Source organism: Monodelphis domestica, chromosome 3 (genome assembly GCF_027887165.1).
Source record: "Monodelphis domestica isolate mMonDom1 chromosome 3, mMonDom1.pri, whole genome shotgun sequence".
NCBI classification, from domain to species: Eukaryota; Metazoa; Chordata; class Mammalia; order Didelphimorphia; family Didelphidae; genus Monodelphis; species Monodelphis domestica.
In genome coordinates this window covers 274,985,820-275,013,720 of record NC_077229.1, presented here as the reverse complement: position 1 = coordinate 275,013,720, position 27,901 = coordinate 274,985,820, and the positions used below count along the sequence as shown (strand labels likewise).

The 27,901-nt window shown below is 37.0% G+C and overlaps 1 protein-coding gene and 1 long non-coding RNA gene across 2 annotated transcripts; one reads left to right on the top strand and one right to left on the bottom strand.

Moving 5' to 3' along the window:
- Window positions 1-1,217: 1,217 nt before the first annotated feature.
- On the bottom strand, window positions 1,218-23,862 carry RIOK3 (RIO kinase 3). The gene is made up of 13 exons (XM_001362834.5): window positions 23,519-23,862; window positions 17,041-17,159; window positions 15,808-15,953; window positions 15,614-15,721; window positions 15,245-15,354; window positions 14,300-14,443; window positions 13,096-13,223; window positions 10,473-10,670; window positions 9,395-9,554; window positions 6,549-6,629; window positions 6,362-6,451; window positions 5,736-5,843; window positions 1,218-2,954 (listed from the first exon to the last, which is right to left on the bottom strand). Exons 1-13 carry the CDS (start codon window positions 23,579-23,581, stop codon window positions 2,847-2,849), a joined length of 1,563 nt encoding a protein of 520 aa, XP_001362871.1. The 5' UTR covers window positions 23,582-23,862; the 3' UTR covers window positions 1,218-2,846.
- Window positions 23,830-27,108, top strand: LOC130458392 (uncharacterized). Its single transcript, XR_008917695.1, has 3 exons — window positions 23,830-24,318; window positions 25,752-25,881; window positions 26,179-27,108. It is a non-coding gene; the product is annotated as an uncharacterized LOC130458392 (long non-coding RNA).
- Window positions 27,109-27,901: the final 793 nt, after the last annotated feature.

Below are 27,901 nucleotides of genomic sequence, written 5' to 3'. Positions count from 1 at the left end.
CATTGTTCTAGAGTTTTGTAAGGGCTTTGGAACAATGCTGTATAAATTTAGCTATTTAACATGTGGGCTTGTGGGCATTTGCCAACCTCTGCAGGTGCTAGGCAAATGCCAGCTGAATGACTCCATGAGTTAGTGATCTCTCTCAAACAATAACATCTGGGGTTCAATAATCACATCTGCCAATTCTCTCAGAACCCTCTGACATAGTTTTCCTTGGACCCAGTGACTCAACTTATTGAAGGTGACAAGGTATTGCCTTAAAATATTTCTTTGGTTCATTCCTTGAGTATATCAGAGAACAGAAGCTAACATTTTTTTGCCTTCATTATATTGATGGGCGCCCTCTTACCCAACAGATTTTTAAAAATGCTTTTTCCAGAACCCTTAGCATTCATCATCAGTCTTGGCATATTCCCTGCTTTGGTATTCTTGTATCTGTGACAGAATGTTGCCTTTCTTTGGTACTGGGTACCTGCTCTCTTTACCTTCTTAATAGCCTAGTCAGTTCCTTGTGAATCCATATTAATCTCTTTAGATAATAACATTTTCCTCCTAGGAACCTTTATATATTTTAAGGGGTTTTTTTTGAGGCCCCTTTTGGGCCAACTTCCTCTAAGTTTTTAGGGAATGAGATTACTCCTCTCTATTTCCCAAGTCCTTTGGAAAGTTGTTCTCTCATAAATCGAATGGTTTGTCAGATACCAGCTTTGCTGTCCTCTATTATGAATTCTAAAAATAAAATTACTTGTCCCCAAAGTTCCTACTTACTATTTCCATTTCAGCAATAGTTCTTCCTCGCTGGAAATGAAATATTTTTCTATAGTATGTTTTCTATTAAAGTGAAGTAAATAGTCCTGTTTTAATTTTTAAGGCATGTTCATTTATGTTTCAGTTTAGTCCATTAGTGCAGAAGTACTCCTTTTGTAGAGAAGGGAAAAACTTTTATTTATTTGTATATATTAATAAAATATTTGAAATTATTTATCTATTGTATATAAAATAATCATAATATTAATAAGAACTAATATAGATTTTTTATATATGTAATAGAAATGAAATAATTTCTTTAATTGTGAAATCCACACCTGAAGAGATGAAGGAAAAGTGTCAATTAGCTCCTGCACATCCCCATTTTTTGCAGAAGGAGAACAGTTGGGCATCTGGGAACTGAAGTTAAAAGTTATAAGAAGGACCCACACAAAAGAACCACCATTGTATTGAATGATTTCCTTTTTTTTAATTTTTAAAAAAGAGCATTTTCCACAGCACACTGCAAGAATGTCACACAGTAATGGTTTTCTGCTCTTTGTAAAACAGGGTATGTTATAAAACCAAAATTCTTTTTAATATTAACGGTTTTCAAAATTAGTTAAGTTCTCTTAATTTATACAATGTCATTAAATAACCAGTCATCTTAAAACCCTATTCAGAGTAGTAAGAACATGTTTCAGAAGTAATGAATTATCTAGCAAAGACTGCATCTCTCTCTAGAATTCAGCAAAAAAAGCAACACAAAAGATTTCTTTAACTAAGATGGGGGAAAGGAATCCTTAGGTTTATTTTTCAGATGCCATAAAGGAGGGTTTTCAAATTTAAATAAATATTTAGGTTTTTATTTTTTTTATTTCTAGAAAAATGCATTTATATTAACACAGAACCAATATGGGTTTTTAGAAATTGTTCCAATTTTATCTAAGTTCTGAGAAAATAGCAAAGATGCAGTTAATGAACTTCACTGTTGGCCCAGGTATGCAATCAATTTTCTTAGAATCTGAAATTGTTTAGTGCTGAATATTCTATTAAAACTGAGGTCAAATAGACTATTTTATGTAAATAATGGTACCCCTGAGTTGCAGCATTATACCTAGTTTCCTCATATGATCGTTTCTAATTGTCTTCCTGCTAGCTTGCTTAGAGCCACTTCAAATAAATGGCTACCTTGGAACTTCACACAGTTACAATTTAGCAAAGTGTAAAACGTATCATATTTTTAAAATAAAAAGTTCACCAAAATATGTAAAACATGGTTAAATCTCAAATTCTGTCATACCGAGTAATTTAAAATTTAGTTCTAAGTGTAAAATGCAGGTACATTATCCTTATCAAATTAAACCTAAAAGTAGAAAACCAGAAGTTAAGAAATTTGTAAAACATTCAAGTTAAAACTCTTGGATATAATCTTGAACCATGCAGGAACCTATGATGCCTTGCCTTGAAAAGGTACGGGACTGAATCATACTTTCAAATGTAACAAGATAAAGGACACATGGCTAGTGCCTCTTTCACTCAAGTCTTTCTAAAACAATTTTCATTCCTCGCTTTCACTAAGGAAGACGTACATTTCTCTTTGGAGGCATGGTCAAGTACTTCATTTAGGGAAGAAAAATTGAGAAATACTGACTTCTGTCAAGTGTTCCGGAGAGGAAGATATCCAACGTGGAACAGTAAGGAAGAAAAAGAAATGTACTAAAACTCTCTTTTCCAAATATAGCTGTCCTTTCTTCATATACTTAGAAATGTTTCCTAAATTTAAAAAAAATGTGCACCAAAACACTTATGCCCTGAATCATGCAAAAATCATGTCTACTTCAGCTACAATGCAGCTGAAGAATTAAATTAGCCCAATCATATAATAAGAGGTAGTGACATTCTATTCTTACAGTGCCAAGCTAAAAATCCCCACACATCTGGCACATGGGTCACAATGAAAAAAAAAACACAGAAGCACCATTGTACACTCCTCGTGTTTCCTTTTTTGGTATTTCAAGTCACCCACAATTCCACTTGCCACTGGCAGGTGACAATCACCACTGCACCAACATAGTTAGAGGCGGCAAGTGTTGGTGTTATTCATCACATATTATTGGTGGGCCTCCGTCATCTTTTAAAAATGAAGCAGCCTTCCTTCCGTTCTTCTGAACATGATCTTCATTCATTTTCTCCAAAGCTTCTATCTACAAAATTAAAATTTCAAATGTAAAATTGGCTTGTAAAACACTACATTTGATGTCACAGTTCAAAACCACAAGCACTACAACTAGGCCAACATTTATGCAGAGTGAATACCAACTCATATTTAATTACAGAATAAAAGCAGTGGGGTGGGGACAGCTATGTAGAACAGGGTGAAGAACAGAGGGAGAGTAAGTCACTGCCATCCTATAACAATTTTCACTAAAAGCTGACCATTTTTTTGAAGAGAACTTGGGACTTGTTCTTCTCACATGACACTCCATCTTCCTATTTCTTACTCCCTGCATTTTCACCAGCTATCCTTCATGCCTGAAATTATTTCTGTCTTCTGGCTGCCCCGGCTTTCTGAAAGTTTCAGCTAAAATTTCATCTTCTATAAGGCACCTTTCCTGATCACCCTTAATGCTTAGACCATCTCCAATTTATTCTGTATGTCTCATTTGTACTTGGCTGCTTACATGCTTTCTTCCCATTAGATTGTGAGCTCCTTGAGAACAGGAACTATTTTGCTTTCTTTTTCTCTCTAGCACTTAGCCTAATGCCTGACATGTTGTTGTTTCAGTTGTATTCAAGTTCTCATGACCCCATTTGACATTTTCCTGATTACCAGGGAGGGGAGAAAAAGGTGTGTAGCTAGGTGGCTCAGTGGATTGAGAGTCAAGCCCAGAGATGAGAGGTTCATCTCATCTAGGTTCAAAACTGACCTCAGACACTTCCTAGCTGTGTGACCCTGGGCAAGTCACTTAATACCCATTTTCTAGCCCTTACTGCTCTTCTCCCTTGGAACAATATAGAGTACTGATTCTAAGATGGAAGGTGGAAGGTAAGGGTTAAAAAAAAAAGATACTGAAGTGGTCTGCCATTTACTTCTACAGCTTATTTTATAGGTGAGGAAACCAAAGTAAGCAATTAAGTGACTTTGACCCAGTGTCACACAGCTAATAAATATCTGAGGTCTGATTTGAATTCAAGAAGATGAGTCTTCTTGACTCCAGACCTGGAACTCTATCCATTGTGCCACCTACATGCACATGAGTCCTATCCTGGCACTTAATAAATGTTTGTTGATTTGACAGAAAAACGTGTGCAATCATTTTATATCTATAAACTTTGAGGCTATAAAGTATTACTTATACATGTGAGCTATTATCATGTGAACTATTATCATGTTGTTTGCAAATAGGGAGAACAGAAAGACTATCAGGGCAGCTACATAGCACAGTAAAGAGAGTACTAGACCTGGATTGGGAGGATATAGGTTCAATCTGGCCTCAGATACTTCCTATCTGGGCAAGTCGATTAACCTTGATTACTTAGTCCTTGCTACAGCTCTGGCTTTGATACTAAGAAAGAAGGTAAGGGTTTAAAAAAAAGATTGATTACCCACCCTGAAACAAATAGCTGAGATGATAATGTCTAAGGTTCCTTCAAGTTCTAAATCTTCTGAAACCTATGAATAACTGAGGAAAGCTTAAACTAGAGTGATGCTATCAGAAATAGAAAGGGACAGTTTAAAAGATACTACCATAAAGGAATTACCATGGAACTTCTTAATTGTTAAAGGTGATAATGAGTGGTGGAGGAAGAATGAGTGATAAAGAGGAGTCATGAACTGTTTTCTGTGCTAATACATGTATAATATAGATTGAATTGCTTGCCAGCTCCAGAAGCAGGGAGAGAAGAAAGAAGGGAGACAATTTGGATTATATAACTTCAGAAAACTTATATGGACATTTGTTATTACATGTAATTGTTAAAAAAAAATTTGAAAATAAAAAAAAGATAACAGGAAGTGTTGATTATTGGTGGACCTAGTAGAGTACCAAACTCCTGACAATGCCTTCCTTTTAAGGAGGGCAGAAAGTTGAATTTTTAACTCACTCCACTCTGCATCTGCTGTTCTGCCTGGTTTCAACTACCTGGAATGAGATGCCCCCATGTTGGGTACCTTCCCAACCCCCAACTCTGATTTCCTGCCTCCTTTTGTTTGTTGTCTGAGCAAGGAATGCCATTCTTTTTATTAACTACAGCAGTGCTTAGCACAGTGCCTGGCACATAGTAGATGCTTAATAAATGTCTACTGGATTGGAACAGAATATCAATTATTTCTTATGGGGAAATCTGGAAGTTTCTGGGGAAAGTTAAGTATTAAGACATATAAAACTTAAAATTCTAGTGATAGCTAAGGAGATAATTATACAGAAATCTAGAAAATCAGGAGATAGGGCAGGGCTCAATATGTTGGTTTGAATCAATGGCATCAAGGCAATAGATTCAGCAGAGAGAAGGCACCAATCTTATGGCTTAGCAGAATAGGCACATAGTAGGTACACAAACTATTGTTGAACAAAGAACAGGTCTAAAGACCGAGTCTTGGGAGATGAGTAATTTAGGGGTAAGAAACAAGGGAGTTAGGAAAGGGGAAAAGGTCAATATATATTGATTACAGAAGCCTGGGGCAGGATATTCACCAATAGCATCAGATATTACTGCTGTCTGTGTTTTGGTCATCTTAGTTTCTCAAGAGAGTATATAGGGAAGGAGATTAAAACTAAAACCGAACAGAAGATGTGAGAATCCACCGAGTCAAATCCCCTTAAGGAGGAAATGAAATATCAATATTTGTTAGAGGTCTTGAGGGAGGCAAAGTTGATATTAAAGGATGAAATAAAGGTATAAAATTAATCTAGGTCTGTTCATTATCTGTCCTTCCCCTGTCTCCTCCTATGACAAGTAACTGCAGAGTCTCTGCAAACACTCACCTCAGCCAGGAAATCAGCTTCATTATCTGCTGTTATGTTTAAGCCTGACACAGCATTGAAGAGGTCTCGTTCACTGAAGGCTTCACTTACCCCTCCTTTCTGAAAAAACTAGTGAGCAGAATAGAAGGTCAAACACTGAAATTTTTAAATCACTTTTTTCAAGATGAACAAGTTGGGTATTCTATGTCCTTTGCACTACTATTATAATAGTGTATTTTTCAAGACAATATTCCATAAAATTTTATTTTTCAGGACTTACTTAAATCTGTTTTCCTTTCTCCATTTTTAAAATATCAAATTTGCCACATAGTACTTCTTTCTATAAACTATGAAGATAAATTTTACACACCTGAAAGCTTTGCCTTTTGTGCTCCTTGATCGTTTGCATTCAAAACTGCTACACTAAATATCATGACTTCAACTGAATTAATCAATTCAACAAATATCTAAGCCTCTATCACGTGAAAGCATTGGGCAAAGGCTTGAAGTCATTTCACTCCTAGAGCTGTGAGGAATATATGATCCCTTTAAAAATATTTTACAAGTATTTTAGTTATGAATAACACTTTCCTTTAACCCTAACCTGTTATTTAATCCTTCCTCGTGACACATAATTTAATTCTCACCTGGGATACATTTCTGCAATCTCGAAACAAGAACTCCAGACCATGAGGATGAGTTGGTTCCACAGACTGACTAACATCAATCAGCCAGACCTAGTTTAAAGGCAAGGCACAAAGTGATTTACTTTTCTATTTAGGAAAGTTCTATCATAACTGTGCAAATGACATTAATGGACTAAGAATTTCTCACCTTTCCAGCATGCCACAGCATGTTGTACTCACTCAAATCAGCATGGACAAGATTACACTCATTATACAACTGCTGCATCATCTGTGAAGAAAGGGCAAGCACTTAGGGAATTATACATAGATCAGAACATGACAGATGAACTCAAATGAGCATGAGGCTCAAAGAGTCAGGTTGGGATTTTCTGGTTTGTTTTTTTGAGGAGCTGGGAGTCAGCAACAAGCCAGGAAAGAAAGGAAAAGATGACTGAGGTTTTCTGTCTGTGGCTGGCTATCTCACCATAAAGTAAAGTGCTAATGATGCCAAGCACATGAATTGGCTATCCTCTTGGGCCAGATAGTTTCATTATCTCATTGCCACAAACTGTGTTTTTATTTCTGATCAGTAATCTCACAAATGCAGATCCCTGACTCATATGAGGGTGCAGAAATGAGCCCAAATATAAGTGCTTTTGTGAAAAACAACAAAAGCCTAATCTTAATAACGATTTAACAGCTGACTTCAAAGAACAGTCTCATTTTTTCTTTATGTGTGTGGTACATATACATCTCTATAAAGGGTTAAATGTGAACAGAAATGATTGAGATATATAAAATTTGAGTAATTTTAAGATAATTCAGGCTCTGGGCAAAAAGTTGAAAAAATTCAACACAAACTGAGAAAAACATACTGTGGTATAGGCTACTACAATGAGACTTCTTCAGCATGCATGCAATTTTTTTGCAGTAATTCAGTCACATCCAACTTTGTGATCCTATGGACAATAGCACACCAATACTGTCCATGGGGTTTTCTTAGCAAAGATACTCAAGGGATTTGCCATTCTTTTGCCAGAGGCAAAGAGGGTTAAAAGAGGGTTACATATAGCAAGCTTCTGAGGCTGGATTTGAACTCAGGTCTTCCTGATTCCAGGCCTAGATGCAAATCAATTGATTCACATGAAATTCTATAATTCTATTCTGGGAAGAAAGAAAAGCCCTCTTATGCACTAGTTAAGCAGAAGTAGGTAATGCATTTACTATTACTACCAGGTCTGCATTCTATTAAACTTTTATTTTTTAAAACTGATACCTTTAATTTTCACATCCCATTTATTTCTGACTATATTCCTACTCTTCTCTCTTCTACCAGAAAACTGTCTCTTAAAACAAAAAATTTTAAATTGCTTAATTCTAATGAAAGAGAACAACACAATGAATTTCTACATCTTGATCTAATGGCACAGAACCTTAAAGGAATCTAGATTTAGGATCAAAAGACTAGATTCCTACTTTGGCTTGAGGTCACAAGATGAATGATGCCCAAGACATGAATTAGTTATTCTCTTGGGCTAGATATCACTATTTCCTTATCACAAACTGTTATTTTATCTCATCTGTAAAATGGGGAAATTGGACAAGATGAACTTGAAAAGCCCTTCCAGTTCAAAGTCCCATTAGGATTTCCATTTTTGCTTCCTCACCAAAGAGAAAAATTAGCTCCCCCCAAAAAAATGGTTTTTGCTTGAATACTTTTAACTTTCTGCCATAAGGAAAGGTATTAATTCTTTAATGTAATGCAGGAAAACCAATTTAGACAACCCTTTAGTTTTCCTATCATCCTACTTTAACAATTTCCCAAGTGTGGTAGGCACAATAATATCCTAATCCTCCAACTCCACACCATGCAAATTAGGCTAATTTTTCTTCTAAAAATTATCTAAACCATCCTCAAGTCTTGGTTGGCTCAGGAGACCAATGGCTCAGGCTACTGCCATCCCTTGTGGTCACCTGAATACAAAGTAAGCAGAGTTCCAAGAGCTCTCTCTGATGCTTGGTTGGTATGTCCTTTAGGGCAGATCAGGCAAGGGAAAAAGAATTTCCTTTAGCTGAATAAATTCAGAGTATCCTCAATGCTGTTCCTATTGAATATCCTTGTTTTGTTATAACTAAGTAAGACTCTTTCTTAAATGATGTCTTGAGTGCTTCATTTTGTTCCAATATTGAACTTAATCTAACAGGTGACTAGCCTGAGTCAAGACCAGCCCCAGAATACCATGGGATATGCAGAACCAAAAATGCCTCCCTTACTGTTCAATTAGAATAGTTATGGATAAAGTGTAGCATGCTCAGCTATATTCTAATGTTTTATTCTCTCTTGCCTCTCCCTTAACTAGTCATTGTTAAAGACATATATGCCAAGGGGGAGAAATTTTGGTTTTAAAAAAAAATCTTAAGTACCTCTTCTAAAAGTATCTACATGAGGGCAGCTCAGTGGATTGAGAGCCACATCTAGAGATGCGAGGTCCTAGGTTCAAATCTAGCTTCAGATAATTCCTAGCAGTGTGACCCTGGGCAAGTCACTTTACCCCCATTGCCTAGCCCACACCACTCTTCTGCCTTAGAACCAATACATAGTACTGATTCCAAGGTGGAAGGTAGAGGTTAAAAAAAATTTTTTTTAACAATAAAAGAATAAAAGTATCTGCATAAGTAAAAACATTTTTAAATTTTAGAGCCATAGCTCTTACAATATAAACAAAGAAATGAGATACCACATTTTTAAACATATGTAATAATATCAAATTTTATTTGTTTAAGTTTGGGGGATCAAATGAATATGATGGTATCAAATCTCATGTTTCTCCTATGGTACTAATGGTATTGATAAAAAGAAAATATAAAATGATCTCAAGTGTTTATTTATCTGACTTAATGAAAACATATGCATCTGTCTCCCTATAACTTCAGATTTATGAACACAAAGACTTCCTTAAAAATGGTGTGGCATTAGTGTGTCATTTCAAAACCTGAAAATATAGTTGTGAAAGGAAATTTCTATAAAAAACATACAAGAAAATTTTAACTTACCTGGAGAGTTTGATAGTAGGCTTCTTTCATGTCTTCACTACTGAGCTTTACTTCCTTTAGTTTGGGAGCTGGGACTTGATCTTTGCCAATAAAAGACATGACCAAAATGTGTTTCTTAAGCATAACCACTTCTGGGCAAGAGATACCAGCCTTTTGCATTCTGTATGCAAGGGAGGAAAAATCATCAAAGACGGTGTTTTAAAAAAAATCAAAGAGCTATAGGTGGGGGGAAAACATTTTTAAATATGCCATCTACTCAGGATTTATTATCTTGTGCCTATACTTGTAGTTTTTAATCTTATTATTATTACATTTAAGTAAATATGTACTTCCAAAAGCAAAACCAAATCACAATAACATGGTGAAAAAGTCACCATGAAAAATATCATAATTTTCCAAGATCTATAACAACTTCTATGCTGCCCCAAGAAGCAGAAAAAAGAACCCTATTGGCAGATGAAGGCTCTAGTTCTGGCTTCGGCACAAAACTCAATGTGCAGTCTAATAATGCAAGTCATAGAACCTTTTATAGAGTCCTAGTTTCTTCAGCTGTAAAAATAAGGACATTGGATACCTGGTCTCCAAGTTTTTATTATCTACTTAAAAGCTGTTCATTGAAATATAAATCTGAATTACAAATATGGTAAAAATTAAAACTAGCAAAACAAAAACATCCTTCAGAAAAGTATCTATTTTGAATTACAAGTAACACAAAAGTTTGAGAGAATCTCTAGTATATAATTTCATATCAATGTAAATAAAACAGATTATTTAGCCCATAGAAAAGAAAACGAAGGGATAATTTTTTTTAATAGTTCAGCAACATAAATTATATAGAGGAAAATGCCTGGTTGCTCTACATTTTCTCTAGGGAAAGAGAAAATGTTTTTCATTTTAGTTTGGAGAATCTGTATAATAGAGAGGAAAACATTTCACTGTAGTATTTAAAATTTTTGTTATGAAGAAAGAGCAAGAACTTTCTTATCTGATAAGTTTTTAGATTTACATTTAGGACACCCAAAACAACAATGACAAGACATCCAAGATCCCTTCTGGTCTTTTGATTTTCTGTATGTACCTTGTTAGATTGTGCATTTCTTTTTCTGCCCACATACGGATGATCTTGCGTGGATTCAATTTACTGAAGCGGTCTTTAAACCTGAAATCATCCTTAATATACTTGTCACGATTCTTGAATTCATTAAGAGTTGTTTTAAATACCTTTAGGGCACATTCTGCAGGTATAACTTTATTATCTTCCTTCCCTTCTTCCATGCTAAAAAGAAAAAAAAAGTCAAGACAGTGCAGATCTTAAGGCCTTTCTAAATGATTATTCTAAGATAACTAAGTCTCCAACTTCAAAAGCCAATCTTACTTTGAGAAACTATCAAGTCTTTTTCTCTAGAAAGGTCCACAAATCTTGAATCATTATAAAACTATGAGTTCTCAAGTCCCATAATATTTAAACCCTGTATCTGTATAAATGGAGATTTTGAACCTTTGACTTCATTCCCCAGAAGTCATTAGTATTTTCCAAAATTCCCTATAATCTCTCCTGCGTCTCCATGTTGGCGAGATCACTTTATTGGTATTTAACTGGCTGTAACTCCTCCCACCTCCTCTTTGAGATGATGCAGCAATCATGGTGGTGTGGTAAGGTGGAGATTTTGAAATGGCTAGCCATGGGCACATGGGTTTTTTTTTTGTATCCTCTTTATCCCTTAATTTCTAGTGATCATTTAATAAACCTACAAAAATATGATATTTTATTATTGAGATATAATTTTAAATTTTACATATCACTGGACTCAAAAGTATTCAATTTATACTAGATGTCAAATGCAGTACTTCCCACCAGATTAAAAGTAATGATGAAGGAGGCAGCTGGGTAGCTCAGTGGAGTGAGAGCCAGGTCTAGAGATGGGAGGTGCTAGGTTCCAATCTGGCCTCAAGACACTTCCCAGCTGTGTGACCCTGGGCAAGTCACTTAACCCCCATTGTTTAGCCCTTATCACTCTTCTGCCTTGGAACCAATATACAGTATTGTTTTTAAAAAAAAGTAATGATGAAATGCTTAACAAAATAAATAAAAATATAATACAACATAGATAATATTTATTTATGGTTTTCTCAGTCAATGTGCAGGTACCCATAGGAATCTGTTCCTATTACAGTTTGATACCAACGATTGATAACCATTCCTTTAATTATACTACCACTCATCTCTCTTCACAAAGAATTGTTAAGGTAATTATAGTCACCAATAAAATGGGACAAAAGGCTCTAAGAACACCTCTTGCAGCACAATAAGCTTCTCAATGCCACTGTTTGAGACACCAGAATTCTACTGCCAACTAAACACTTTATTTTATATAATATTCTATAAAGGTTACCTTGCATTATTATCTTTATAATTAACTTTATGGGCTAAATCTATAACTTATTTCTTCTATATCCTTAACAGCACCTACAGAAGTAATGGCTTTAAAACAAAAAGACTGATTGGCTAACATGGTAAACCAGCATGCCCCTCATATTTAATTATTCTCTTCTCTTTAAAATGAAAACTAAGTATTCCTTGTCTGCTTATTTTGAAAAAGTATTTTATATATATATAATTCTAGTGTATCCTCCCCTCTGCCACTCACTTTGAGAGAAATACTCACATCAACACTACCATTTCCTTTGGAAAGAGCATTTAGTTAATTAATAGTCAATGGACAGCCCTTTTTGTCCATTTGTTAGCTTTGTGACTTCTCAAACCTTAACTCCCTTTTCCCCTTTCCTCTTTACAACTTTCCTGTTATCTCTCCCATTAAAATGTAAGCTTGTTGAGGTGAGGATCTCACTTTTCTATCTGTATACTTAGCACTTAACACAGTGCTTGGCACACAATTAAATGCTTAATAAATAATTTTCTTTAGTTCTTCATCCAGATTCCATCATTATCAGATAGTTTGGGCCTGCCTCTCCTAAGTGTCATACAATTTACCATGATCTTTCTCTTCTAAAGCTACTCTTTTTCTTTGCCACAAAATGGGAGCAAAAGCTCTGAGCCAATTCAGCTTAAAAGGAGGGTATTACAGGTATTGGAAGTTTATCCACACATATCAAGTAGGCCAATATTAGTACTTCTTTCTGTCTTTTGCCCTGACAACACTTTCTTGGAATGGAACATAGGCTTCCTACAATGTATACTTTTGTCCTCATCCCTCACCTCAAGCATCATAGAAGCTCTCAATAGCCCCTTTCCCCATTTAGACTCCAGTCTCCACTATCTATTAAAAGGAAATCTTTATTTCCACCAGGATTTATCAGATTTGAAAATCTCTACAGCTTTAGTTTTGGTTGGGGGGAGGGGAGGTATACTTTTCTGTAAATAATATATAGCATAGTAAGGTTGGAAATTTTTTCTAGTGAAGATATTATGAATTAAAAGATTTTTATATGTAATACAGGCTTTCAAACATTTTTTCCTTCAGTTAAAATATGAACATTTCATTTAAAAAAGGATTTCTCTAATAAATGCTATTTCAGTGTCACATCATAGAATGAAAGTGACCCTGGGGACCCAAAGGCTGTCACACTGGGCAAATAGAAGTATTAAAAATATAGAGTATAATTATGTAAATAACAAATACTATAAGGGAAGATGTCCTTGACCCATAGTATCTTTGAATGAGAATATTTTGCTTATTTACCTCCCTCCATATGCATGAAAGACCACAGATTCCTTTCCTGTACTAATACAGCCAGTGATTGTCTCCAGCATTCCAGAATTGACCATCTTGTACATAAGTAAACGTGTTTTGGGATCTACTGCTTTTTCCTGTAAAAATACAGAATTCCATGTGCAAATCATAACTATATAATTTATACACACACATTAAAAAAACCAAGTGGAAATATTTTCACCCATTGACTTTATACTTTAAAGGGTAGTTAGACTTTTCTTTCCCCTACATTCTGATGACAGGTTTGGTTGTTTTAATTTTCTTGCTATTTTAATGTGCCCATAATATAAGTAATATGTATTACTGAAATTTGATTATGAATATACAGAAAAAGAACTATTCTAATAATATCTATCTTTTTGGATGAAAAATCCTAGAATATTCATTAGTATATAGACTAATATATATAATTGGTTTAACTATGAACATATAAAAATAATAGTAAATCAGTGATTAATCTAGAAAGTTAAGCAATTTTTAAAAATAATCTGTAGTTTATTTGAAAGGCCCAAATTTGTTAAAAAGGGCCTGTGGTTTACCAATGAAAAACCAACATGAGAAGGAAAGCAGAAAAATGAGAACTGTTTGCCTTCTCAAGAAGGGAAGGGAGAAAATTTAGAAAACAAAAAATTGTTACAAATTGCTTTTATATGTAATTGGGGGAAAAAACTGTTTTTACTTGGTTCCATTCCTTTGATGTCATCACATAAAAAAGCACCAGTGAGCAAATTCCTTTTACCAATGCAAACTGGCACCAGATCTGCCCATAGTCTTAAAGTTGCCTGGGGAATTAAGAGTTTAAGTAACTTGACCAGCTTCACAGCCAATTTGTTTTGAGGCAGTAAATGAACCCAGGTCTTCCAAACCACTACAATATGTTGCCTCTCCTGTTAAAAGACACTAATTAGGGGGCAGATAGGTGGTTCAATGGTTTAAGAGCCAAGCCTCGAAGCAGTAGGTCCTGGATTTAAATCTGACCTCAGATTCTTCCAAGATATGTGATGCTGGGTAAATCACTTAATGCCCTGTATTGCCTAGCCCTCCCTGTTCTTGAGTCTAAGATGGAAGGTAAGGTTTAAAAAAAAAAACACTACCCAAAACTACAAATATTCTAATACCAAAGTTAATTGATGTCTTTTCACTAAAAACACAAGAATTTTAGAACACTTACTGCTGTAGAATGTTCCTTTTTCTCATGGACCCGGGCACTCCGACGTTCCTCAGAGTAGGCATGTTGTTTTAAAGCATTAAAGACCTGATTTGGTAGTTTTAAATCCATTCCAATTCCATCACCAACCTGGAATCCAGGTGCAAACTACCAATAAAAATTTAACATGTTATTATTATTATGCTACAATATAAAGGGTTACTTTAAAAAGATATTGCCATATGCCATCAATAAAAGATTATCAATTTTGATATTAGGTAAATCCAAACTCTCAATGCATTATGCAAAAAAAAAAAAACCTGAATGGAATTCAATTCTCAGTGTTACCAAACATTTTAATTAACAAGAAAGAAGACCTAAATAATGCAAACATTTCTTACATTATTTTTTACTTCTAAGTTTTCCTATAACATTTGCTTAGTACTCCAAATAGGGTCACAAAGAGACTGAAATGACTGAACAACAAAGCTAGGATTTACAAAACAATATGACCTATAGATATTACACAGAAAGAAAAAAATTCACTTACTACCAACTTTAATAATTCTTTTCAGAAGACAAAACTGAACTCTTTTTCACACTATTAAGAAACTAGATTTCAAACTAAAAAACTTAAGGTAAAGCACTATCTATCAAGATACTTGTGATTCTTTATTTTAAACAGTAAACATCATTTTGCTCTAAAGTTCCCCAAAATTCTTACTTACATTCATTTTTACAAAGTTCCTTTTATCAACTGAAGTGTTTTTAAAAATGAAAATTAAACTTTTCCCATAAGTATTCTACATTTCATCTTATTCAAACATGCTTCTAAAAAACATGGCACCTTTTTTTGCTAGCTTGACAGCAAAGAATGTCTTTTATGTTTTTAAATACAATTGGATTGGAGGCTAAAGCTATATAAAACCATGTTCTAGATTATATAGATCTTTATAGTCTATAACTTACATTTTCCATTCGTGCTGTATTCTTTCTTCCACACACTACTTCATCATGTTTGGTGGTAATATCTTTTCCTTTTCCAATAAAACCCTTTTTGGGAGTAGGAACAGGTTTAGCTATAGGTGACCAAGGCAAAGGAAACAAATAATGAACAATAACTTGTGATATTTAACATTTTAAAGTTAAAAGTCAAGTAAACTATATGGTAAATTTTCAAAATTACTCATTTCTGGATCATGAATGCAATGACAAAACATAAAATGGAAAAACTTTTCAAAAAGAAAAGAAAAAAACAGTAAGAAAAAAAGGAGGTCTCTCCCTCTTCTCTCATGTCTATCACCACAAGCATATACAAACTGAATACAAGCCTGGTACCTGCTCTGTAGGGATCATGGCGAGTGTCTTGCCAGTCAACTTCATCTTCAGAGCTATCACTGTCCTCATAAGGATGCACCATTCGATAATTTTCAAAGGAAATAGAAACTTAAGAGACACAAAACAGTTGAAATTTAGTAAAAAGTTGTATACATTTTCTAATGGACAATGGAGTTGATACAACAGAATAGTACCTTTGCTATCTCCATTGAATTTCTTTTCTTCACGCCTAAGCTGGGCATCATATTCTCTATCAAATTCCATCTGCAGCATCTGAGCCAGCATTAGATCACTGGAAGTATCTATGTTTTCTCCGGTAATAAATGGTCCTTCAGCAACACTATCCAAAATAAGAAAATTTAAAACTGATAAAATCCTTTAAGCACAAAGATGATCCACTATCCTCAGGAAAATAATTTTTGGGGGGCCCCATTTAGCAAAGGGAAAGGGCTAAATCTAACCATTTCTATCAGGTGGGCGTAATCTAACCATTTATATATATCACCATACCCAATTCCCCTTGTCATCAATGGCATACATTTAAGAGATAGCTTAAAGGGATAGGTAGGTGCTCAATGGATTGAGAGCCAGGCCTAGAGGTGTATCTGGGTTAAAATCTGGTCTCAGCTTTCCAAGCTGTGTGACCCTAGGCAAGTCACTTAACCCCCAATACCTAGCCCTTACCACTCTTTTGTCTTATAACCAATAGACAAAAGGTAAGGGTTTATTTACTCAGGTTTGGGACTGGAACGATGGAACAAAATGCAAAATGGCCCATTTGGGAATTCAAAGTAGTTTTACTAGTCCTTCATTCACAAGGAGGGGAAACAATTAAAAATAAATTCACTACACATATTTTAGTCATAATTTTGTGATCTACCTCACTATTCAGCATCTAAAACAGCTTTTAAAAACGGGGGTAGGATGGGCACTAGGTGGCTCAGTGAATAGAAAGCCAGGCCTGGAGACAGGAGACAGGTTCAAAAATGGCCCCAGACAATTCCTAGCTACGGACAAGTCATTTAACCCCAAATGTCTAGCCCCTACCACTCTTCTGCCTTAGAACCAATACTGATACTATGTAAGAATTTAGGGGGAAAAATACATTTTACTCAGTAAGATAAAGTCTAAAATAAATTCTTTATAGGGTAAGAGATTTAGAGCTCAAAGGCACCTATAGTCAACCTATAGTTCAATCCTTTCTTTTTACAAATGAAGGAGATGGGACACCCTGTTTTCCCCCAAGTGGGTTTTGCTCAGTGCTTAGCCTGGCACATGGTAGGTTCTTAATAAATGCTTGCTTACCTGTCTAAATTTATATAGGTAGGAAGGTAAAGCAAGAATATGAACCTAGCTCCTTTAACAATTATACCAGAAATTATAACAATCATACTAGAAAATTAGGGTTTTTAACAAATTATACTTACGCAACAACTTCAGGAAAGGCAGCGGCTTCATCTTCTAATTGCAATTCTTTAGCTAATTGTTCACTCATTACATCAGCCAAGGAACAAGATATTGTATTTTGAGGGGTGCCCCAAGGACACTATAAGACAAATAAAAATTTTATTTTATTTTACAATGTGTAATTTAGTTTTTTTGTGTCTGCATCCTGGTAAGCTTTCAAACAATATCAAATGTAGACTTACATCTTAGAGAGTAAAGAATATTAATATTTAACAAGATATCTAATTAAATTTAACACCTGAATTCCAAAGCTAAATATTTCGTTAAAAATCAATTAAAAGCCGGGATGGTAGCACATAATATGATCCCTGCTACTGAAGAGGCTGATGCTAGTGGATCACTTGAACTCCAGAGTTCAGAGCACCAATGGGCTATGCTAATTGAGTGTTTTCAGGCCAGCATCAATATGATCAGTTGGGAGACCACGCAGCTGCCTAAAGAAAACTTTAGTGGCCCAGACTGGAAACATAACAGGTCAAAACTGGTACAGGGATTGGAGTGCCTAAGTGGTTGAATACACTTTCAGACTGAGCAAAATAGGAAGGCCCAGTCTAAAATCAATCATGATATTCAGAAAGAATGAAGAATGTATTTGGTAAACAAATATACACTATCACAAGAGTTCTTCATAAAAGGGACATTTTGGGGGGCAACTGGGTGGTTCAGTGGATTGAGAGACAGGCCTGGAGATGGGAAGTCCTAGGTTCAAATCTGGCCTCAGACACTTCCCAGCTGTGTGACCCTGGGCAAGTCACTTAACCCCCATTGCCTAGACCGTATCACTTTTCTTGGAGCCAATACAAAGTACTGACTCCAAGATGGAAGGTAAGGGTTTAAAAAAATAAAAATAAAAATAAAATAAAAGGGACATTTTAAAAAAGCCCTAACCTTCTATTTTAGAAGTAATATTGTTGTATATTTGTTCCAAGGCAGATGTGTGGTATGGGCTAAGTAATGAGGATTACATGACTTGCCTCATGGTCATATAGCTAGGAAGTGTCTGAAGCCACATTTGAACCCAGGATCTCCCATCTCTAGACCAGGTTCTCAATGCAATGAGCCACCTAGCTGCCCCCTAAAAGGGACATTTGTAGTTCTTAATAGTTGTATAATCTGTAAACTGTAAAATTCTCATTTCCCATTTGCCTGCCTTTCTTTGGACTAATACACCATACTCCCAGGAATGTCATAATCAGGAACTTTTTCATCATCTTTACATCACTTCCGTACCTGAATACCTCTCAGTATCCTCTGTCTGAGTCCTATTGAATAAAAAGCTCCTCCCCAAACCTCTGGGTAGAGATGACACCCAGGTCAACCATCTCTTCATTTCCCACCAGATTACATTGCTCTAGGCTTTTCTTTCATGTTCTTAGGACAAGTACTTTCCTCCTCCAACCTCCATTTTCAGCTTTCTAAGCATGTTGATGTTCCCTCCTTAAACTGCAAGCTCCTTTGGGGGCAGAAACTGTCTTGGTTTTTTCACCCATATTTGCATCCTCTAGCACTGAACACAGTGCTTTGGCACCCGGTAAGTCCTTAATATTTATTGACCAACATGCCCATTTTTCGCCTAATCAACTGGTGCAACTTCTATTTATTATTCTTAATTCTACCTTTGAGATCAAATGGAGCAAGTCTATAGCAGCCCTTCAAAATACTTCCTATCATTATCCAACCCCACACCCAATTCCTACCCCTTAAACCCATCCTTATCCAGGCTAAACAAGCCCATTTCCTTCAACCAGTCCTCTTGTGGCATGATTTTAGGCCTTTTCCATCTTAGTCACCCTCCTCTGGCCACTTTCCAACTCATCAATGTCTCCCCTAAAATGTGGCATTTGGCCATAACTGAACACAACACTCTAGATATAGCATGACTAGCACAAAGTTCAGAAGGCCTAATACTTCCTACAGTGAATAATTCTGGACTTAAGAGACAAGAAAATCAGAGTGCAAAATCCTGTCTTGGACACTTACTGGGCAAATCACTTGACCTCGAGGTGCCTTGGTTTCTTCATCTGTAATATGAGGATAATAATATCTATTTCCCAAGGTTGTTGTGAAGATCAAATGAGATAATGTATATACAACCCTCTGCAAACCTTAAAGCACTATATATGTGCTAGTTACTATTATTAATACTGCTGCTATTTCTTCTCCTCCTATTCCCAGGTAATCTTTCTTTTTTTTTTTATGCAGTCTAAGATTAAATTAGCTTTTCTGGTTGCCTTCATCACATTCAACTCACATCATTCAAGCCTCAAGCCCACTAAGATCTTTTTCAGACAAACTGCAATCCTGCTATACTTCTGTTCCTAGCTGCCAAATACCATTTTATTCAATTCTAGCCAATGTTCCAGCTTGTCAAAATCTTTCTGGATCCTAACTCTAATGCAATTCTTAAGCTACAGTACATAGACATGAAGTAATTTCAAGGGGTTTGTGAACTTGGCTAGAAAAAAATATTACACCTTCATTTTCACTCTTTTAACTGAAATTTAGCATTTTCTTCTATTATGAATATAGGTAACAAACACGTAGTCTATAGCTTCACTAGACTGCCAAAAGTGTCTGTGACACACAAAAAGGTTAAAAACTTCTCATTTAATGTGCCACATAAACAAGTAACTATAAATCTTAGTTTAAAAAAACTATATTTATATAAATATACATGCATACACACACACATATCTATCTATCTATATATATATGCATATATATGTATGTAGTAAATCAACCAAGTCATTACCTTGAATTTTTTATGTCCCCAACCAAAGTCATCTTTCTTGGCCTCCATTGACTCCTCTAACAAACATTTTCATATTTTAAGCTCTAGGGTGAATCACCTCTGACATCTTGGAAAGGATCTAGCTCTAGATCTAACTTAAGCATTTTCTGAACCTCAATATGCTCTTAAGAGAATCCCAAGTCTTTCTCAAATGACCCTAGGCTCCTCTGCCCTTGGCTCTAAGACATTCACCTTCACAAACTCTGCTAATCACCAAACCTAGACCATCTTGTCATCTGCCCTGCTGCTCACATCCTGCTTCTCCTCACTTGGACTGGCACTGTCCTAAACCAAATCTCCAGGAGCTGTATACCCCCTAAATCCTCTGAAACAATGCTTTATATGCCATCTAGCTATTCCCAAGGGATATCTTACCTGCTGACTCTGACTTGATTCTTCTCACCCAGGTCAATACCCCTTCCTTCATTTACTCACAGACAGATCTGTTAATGTTTTCTTAATAGTGTATGTCACATTTGTTCCATTTCCATCACAATTGCCTAGTATACACAGTTCCTTATGCCTTCCTGACACAGTCTCATTCTGGTTTTGTTTCTAATATTTTCCACCTCCAATCTGTTCTTCATACCCCACCAACATAAACATCAATCCTCTGTATTGGCTATCTTTTACCTAATAAGGGGTCAGCAACTTAAAGCAAATATAAAAAAATTGAATAAGATGATTTAGTGAAATTGCCAGACTGGACCAATGCAACACTTGTTTTTTGAGGTCCTTCATTCATTTTCTCACTTCTGGTGCCTTCATATATTTCTAGGAACTCATCTTTTATTCTTTCAATTAGCTGACTAATTAGAATGAATAATCTCATTTAGGAGTTAGGTTATAGCCCCTAAAAGGAGTATTTTTTATTTTTAAACCCTTACCTTCTGTCTTGGAATCAACACTGTGTATTGGTTCCAAGGCAGAAGAGTGGTAAGGGCTAGGCAATGGGGGTTAAGTGACTTGCCCAGGGTCACACATTTGGGAAGTGCCTGAGGTCAGATCTGAACCTAGGACCTCCCATCTCTAGGCCTGGCTCTCAATCCACTGAGCTACCCAGCTGCCCCCAGTATTTGTATTTTTAAAGAGAACTTGCCACATCTTTATTGGCCAAGAATGGGCTTATGGGATCAAATTTAAGCATTCAAAGTCATATACAAACTGACTTCCTCCTACTATCCACTAATACCAATGGGGTGCTACTTCCTTTTGGTCCCAGCTTCCTCTAGTTCAAGCATTTCTACCTGCATGGGGCCTTTCCTGATCTCCTCCCCATACTGCTAATGCCTCTTCCCCCAAAGTACTCTGTATAGAATAACTTTACAAATATATACGTTGAGCAAGGGATGTTTCATATTTGTCTCTGTATATCTAGTGACTGGTCCATATTAGGGATTTAAATAAGTATTTGATTTATTGAATATTCTCCAAAAATCTCTGCAACAGCCAGGCTTACTGCCTCAGTATTTCTAAATTTACTAAATACATTCCAACAAATAAACATAAACTTCCTCTTTACTAAGAAATATCCTTTCTACTCACTAAAAGGTAAGCAACTACTTGCCCCTACCTTTAACCATAGTACTTAAGCACTCAAATAGCAGCAGACTAAACTAATTTTGTAGACGAAACGAAAAACAAATCCAAATGTAAATCATCTACACCCATTTTATATATCTTATAAAAATATTTGCTCTAAAAATTAAGACATTTATCATTTGGATGATAATCTTTTTCTTCACATTTTTATTAGCCTTATTAAAATAACTGCCTGGAATTTAACAAGCATAGTATTTATTAACACTATGATTTACTGATTATGTCTAAATTCAATTAACTTAGCAAAAATACACAAAAGTAACAGAGGAACTTCTGAATCTCTAGGGCCCATGTTCTCATGAATTACTATTTCAGAAAAACTCTCATCACCATTTTTCATTTTACTTCTTATTCTTTCTCCATCTCTTCCATAGCCTCACTACCTTGTTGGCTTGGGTATTCCTTCTCTCCTCTAATCCACCAGTTCTGGAATTATATTAAAAAATCAGTGCTGTCAGAGTTCCTGGATTGGGCTGTGTCTATCTACTTCTTATGGCTCAGCTCACCATTTTTGTAACTTTCTGGACCAAAGTGCTCGTTTCTGGACACTACTTTCCTAGGTGTTTTGTGTCTGCCTCCCCACTTCTTGGGAAAGTAGGAACCCTGTGTTTTTTATTTGTATCCCAAATGCTTAGCACAATGCTTACCCATAAGAAATGAGGTGTTTAATAACTATAAAGTGCTTAATAAGTGCTTTTTCAATCATTCAAGTTAATAACTCTTTCTTCCAAACAAAGTATCTAGTAAATTTTAGGCATTTAGTTTTTCTTTGTATTTCTTACATTATCATAGTAAAACCACAGTGAGTGCTTTCCTGAAAAGTATAAAGTCATGAGAGACACTAAAAATGATGTCTGGTATCACTTCTATATTACTAGTGGCTTTGATGAACAAGTCTAGATATGTAATGTAAAATTCATTCTATTAGTCAGAAAACAAAAAAAAATTTACTAACAGTTCAGGTGAAGCTAACATGATTCTCATTACTTTAGAGAACTTCTACAGGCACTTTAATGAATAAAACTTATTTTCTTTAAATTCATCTGTAATAAAATTTTTAAACAAAATAATTTTTCTCCTTTTCAGGAAGATATGTAACCTAAAATCCTCTAAATGGTTAATCACTTAAAGGGAAAAAAGCAATTTTTGAAAAATGTTTTATTTTTTGCTATTCAGAACCATAATTTGGTAGTAACCAAATCCTAGAAACAAAAAGCAAGTCTCAGCAAACACACATAAATCATAATTAAGGTGAGGACAGAAAGACATAGTGTGATTCATTCTCCTATGCAATGATTCATTCTAGCTTATAAAAATACTTTTGGCAACGGATCCTGAAAAGGTAAAAATGTGAAATGTTAAGCATTCCATTTCAGCCTACCATTATAAGAAAAGACAGTAACTGATGTTAAAAACTAAATGAAGAAAACCCCAGCACTTCTTTAGCGTTGGGTGGGAAAAGTCTCGTTCTACCTTTTAACACATAGACGTTTAAAAAAGAATTGTGAGTGGCCCTTTACATTTGTCAAGAGAAGGCAGGAAGAATTCTAGCAACCACTGATACCACGGCAGTCATCAAACTGCCAGTCTATCCTCGGGCGAGTAGGTCTATAAAAACCAACGTTTTCAACTCCTTTTTTTAAAAAGACACAATCGAGGAGGGTTCAGCGATCACCGAGGGCTTCTAAAAGGGAAAAGACAAAGTAGGAAAGGACCAGAACTCCTTGCTCCCCGGTTTCTAGGAGAAGAAGAAAGCCTCCCCACTACAGGACCACGCGGAATCACGGTTTTCACTCCTCATTCCAGCTCATCCTCGGCGGCGGCCACAACCACTACCACCACTACCACCACTACCACTCGCTGGAAGGGAAAGCCCCTCCCTGATTAGTCTCCGCCGTTTCTAAGGACTGAGGACCCCCGTTATCCACCCGGGCTAACTTTAGATTAGGGATGTCAGGGACTTGAAGTATAGACAGCTGTTTCTGGGGAGGATCGTCTCCTCCACTCACCCAGGCCTCCTACCCGCTCCACTCTCCGTCCCTTACCTTGTTTGGTCCCCAAGCCGAACCTGGTCTAGACTCAGGAGTGGTGACACCGACCAGATCCATCTACAGAGGACACACGTACAGAAAAGCAAACGGCGGAATGAGAGAGCGCGAGCACCGTGAGATCTAGGATGAGGAGGCGGAGACGGCGGCGAGGCCCGGGCAAGACTACAGGCAGCGGGAGCCGGAGGCGGAGGTGACAGATGGCGACGGCGGAGTCCGGAACTGAACCTCTTCTCTTCCGCCCTCACCCCAGCGACGATCGCTTCCCATTGGCCCTCTCTTCCTGCATTTCCGTCTGCATCACTCATCTTCCCGCCCCACCCTCTTAGAGCATGACCTCACTTCCGGCTCCAAACTAAACTCTGGATTGAAACCTGAGCAGGCTACTTGTTTTCGAGTCCAGAGAGCAGCTTTAGGGGGAGGAGAAAGAAGCACTGGGGGAGGGGGGAGGGGGGAGGGTGTGTCAGACGTTTTTGCTCTCGTACTCCCAGGGGATCTCTGGGGAGGAACCCAGCTAAGTGACCCACCGACATTGTCCAGAAGTTCACAGCATTTTAGTTACCTCAGCCCAGATTCAGGGGAAATAGACTTTAGAGGAAGGTCAGGAGAAGCTCTGGTAGAATACTTTAAAAAATATTCTGAGGCAACAGAACTGGCAGGGACCTGGTTCTAACTGCATTTTGCCGAGACGACCATTGAACTCTCAACATGTCCTTACCAAAGCTCATTCTCTGCCTTGCTAAACCACTTCTCCTCCAGACTGTTTCAGTTTAGGGCAGCATTCCCAAGACATCCAGGTACTTGACCTGAAAGTCAATTTTTGCCCTTCCACCTGGAAAAGAACAGGAAATCTGGGGTCAGAAATACCTTGATCATAAATCTAAATTTTTTCACTTGCTATCCATGTGACCTTTAACCTTTTCTTCATCCATAAAATAAAGGGGTTGAGAATAACCCTTAAGGTCCCTGCTGGTTCTAAAACTATGAAACTTCCTTTTGCCTCAATAACCAGTCAATTGGTTGGACAGTGAGGTGGTTCAATGGATAGGGAGTCAGGCCTAGAGATGGGAGATCATGGGTTTAAATCAGATCTCAGATACTTTCTAATTATGTGATCCTGGACAAGTCACTTAATTCCAATTGCATTAGTCCTTACTGGTCTTATGCCTTGGAACTGATACCAATTCCAAGACAGAAAGTACCAGTCAGTTGCCAAGTCTTAATTCTATCTTCATAATATCTTTTGAACAGGTCGTTCACTTTCCTCTTCCAAGCATTTCCCTCAATTCTCACCTAAAGATTCTCTCTTTAATTGGGCTCCCTATGTCCCAACTTTACTCTTCAATCCATTTAACGCATAGCTGCCATATCAACATTTCTAAAACACCCATCATTCTGTTCTAAAAATCTCAAGTGGCTTCCAAATACCTCTGAGATAAAAATGCAAACTCTTTTGCTTGGCATTTCAAGATCTTCACAATCTGACCTCCAACCTTATATAATTTAATATAATTGATTTCTAATCCTATCTCATTGATTGATACCAAACTATAATTTGGTGCTCCCCGGACTTGTTACTCTGGACTTGTTACTCTATTATACCTTTTCTCCTCCTTTGCAGGAGCTGAACTCTATATCTGCCCCATACTGTATTTCCTTTCTCATCTCTGCCTTTCTGAACCCCTCCATTGAACTTCCCTCAGTACACATTCCCTGGCTAGCTATAAAAGTAAAGGGAAAGCAAGGACCACAGAAATCATTTGCTTCTTTTTCCAAGTCAGATGGATCTTTGAATCACTGATGGGCTGGGCTGTGTCCTTAGGGGTTGGGTCTATTTTTAGATAAGATAGATGGTTCTAGTTAAGGTTAGCTTTGCAGCAGAGGAATTGGTTGAGGACCTGATGAAGTCCTTCCCATCTGGTCTGCAAAGCATCCTTGTATAGATATCTTTTCCTGTAGACCCAATCCCCTGGTTCCAGCTATTAGGAAGATTGATCCCTTAAAAAAAGACAGAAACAAGATGGTTGAGCCTCCTGGGCTTTTGAGTGAGTCCCTTACAATATGATGAAAAGGAACCTTTAGCGGGTAGAGAGGTGTGATGGGGCAAAAGGCAGCAAGTGACAGAATGGAACAGCCCTAAGGTTTAGGAGACCATTCACCAAGACAGACTTAAATCACCCATAAATTTGGCAAGCTGAACCTTAATAATCCCTTTGAAATTTTCTACCAGACTTGAAGACTAGGGGTGATGGATTCAGTATAGGTATTGAAGTACTAGCCAAGCTGCTAACAGCTGAATGACAATTGAACCAGTGAAGTGGATTCCTCTGTCACTCTGGATTTCCTTGGGAATGCCCCAGGTAGGAAAAAATCTTTTCTAGCAAACACTTAGCCAGCACTGTTGCAGTAGCTTGCTGGCAAAGACATGGCTCCACCCAGCAGGAAAACATACAAGCCATGTCTAACACAAACTAATCCCAGAAGAAAGCAGGAGCTGAGTAAATCAATTTGCCAAACTCAAAAGGGGTCATCTGGGAGAAGGAATTTCCTTGGGGGAGGATACAAGGGTTTGCTAGCATTATATCATGAGGTAGATTTCACAATGCAAATACACATCATGAGTAATTCATCTCATTTCTCCCCACCAATATTTACAGGCAATGCTAAGCAACTTATCAAGTCTCCAGTGACTCAAAGAGTGCAAGTATTCCACCATGGGATGACACAGAGAGTGAGGGAGTATTTAAGTGGCCATTGGGTCCACACCAAAGTCCTGCGCCTTCATCTTTTACACACCCTTCCTTCTCCAGCTTCTCCTGGATGGGCCAGGACAGGCTCTCTTGGGCAGATGCAATCTCTGCTGGAGTCAGTCCCACTTTAGGGGCAGGGTCCCTTGAGAATGAAGGAAGACAGGTCTGTGGGGAGTAGGAGTTGCATAGCAGCCTGATTGGTATGTCAGTCAGCAATGGCATTTCCCTGGAATGCAGAGAGTTCCCATGAGAGTGTTCCAGAATTTTAATGATGGCCACTGATGATGGCAATAAGAGGGAATCAAACAATCTGTGGACTTACAACCTATTCTCTAAATGGAAGTCAAGTCAAGACTTGGAAGAAGTCAAGAATCCTCTATATTTCCACAATTTTCCAAAGTCATTTGCTACCCCAAATACATAACTGTTGTTCATGTGATATGTTTACCTGTTTTCCTTTTGCTAATTCAGAAACTAAGGTCAATGCTTCAAGTTTGGCCTATTGGGCTGATGAGGCCAAGGGAAAGGATCCTGACTGATTTCCTTAGTGCTGGTAATAGCACACATGGCCATCAGATCACCAGAGTCATTTCAGACATAGAAATCATCTGGATTTTCTAGCTCAGTCTCCTGGAAGTCCTCTCATGGAATTAAAAGAGAGTCAACAAAGTTAACATAGACATAATTCGATGTAATTAGGGTCCCTGTCTTCTGTGTCACTAATTAACTGTATTACTTTGAATAAGTTAGAAAAATTCTAACTCTAGTTTCCTCAGCTATAAAATAGAGAGAATAATGGTACCACCTACCTTTGCCAGAAGGTGAATTTGTAAGAGTATTATTTCTTTTTATTTATTTATTTATTTATTTTTTATTTTTTTAAATATATTTTATTTGATCATTTCCAAGCATTATTCGTTAAAGACATAGATCATTTTCTTTTCCTCCCCCCCACCCCCCATAGCCGACGCGTAAATCCACTGGGCATTAGATGTTTTCTTGATTTGAACCCATTGCTTTGTTGATAGTATTTGCATTAGAGTGTTCATTTAGAGTCTATCCTCTGTCATGTCCCCTCAACCTCTGTATTCAGGCAGTTGCTTTTTCTCGGTGTTTCCACTCCCATAGTTTATCCTTTGCTTATGAATGGTGTTTTTTTCTCCTGGATCCCTGCAAGTTGTTCAGGGACATTACACCGCCACTAATGGAGAAGTCCATTACGTTCGATTATACCACAGTGTATCAGTCTCTGTGTTACAATGTTCTCCTGGTTCTGCTCCTCTCGCTCTGCATCACTTCCTGGAGGTTGTTCCAGTCTCCATGGAACTTCTCCACTTTATTATTCCTTTTAGCACAATAGTACTCCATCACCAACATATACCACAGTTTGTTCAGCCATTCCCCAATTGATGGGCATCCCCTCGTTTTCCAGTTTTGGGCCACCACAAAGAGCGCAGCTATGAATATTTTTGTACAAGTCTTTTTGTCCATTATCTCTTTGGGGTACAGACCCAGCAGTGCTATGGCTGGATCAAAGGGCAGATATTCTTTTGTCGCCCTTTGGGCATAGTTCCAAATTGCCCTCCAGAATGGTTGGATCAGTTCACAGCTCCACCAGCAATGAATTAAT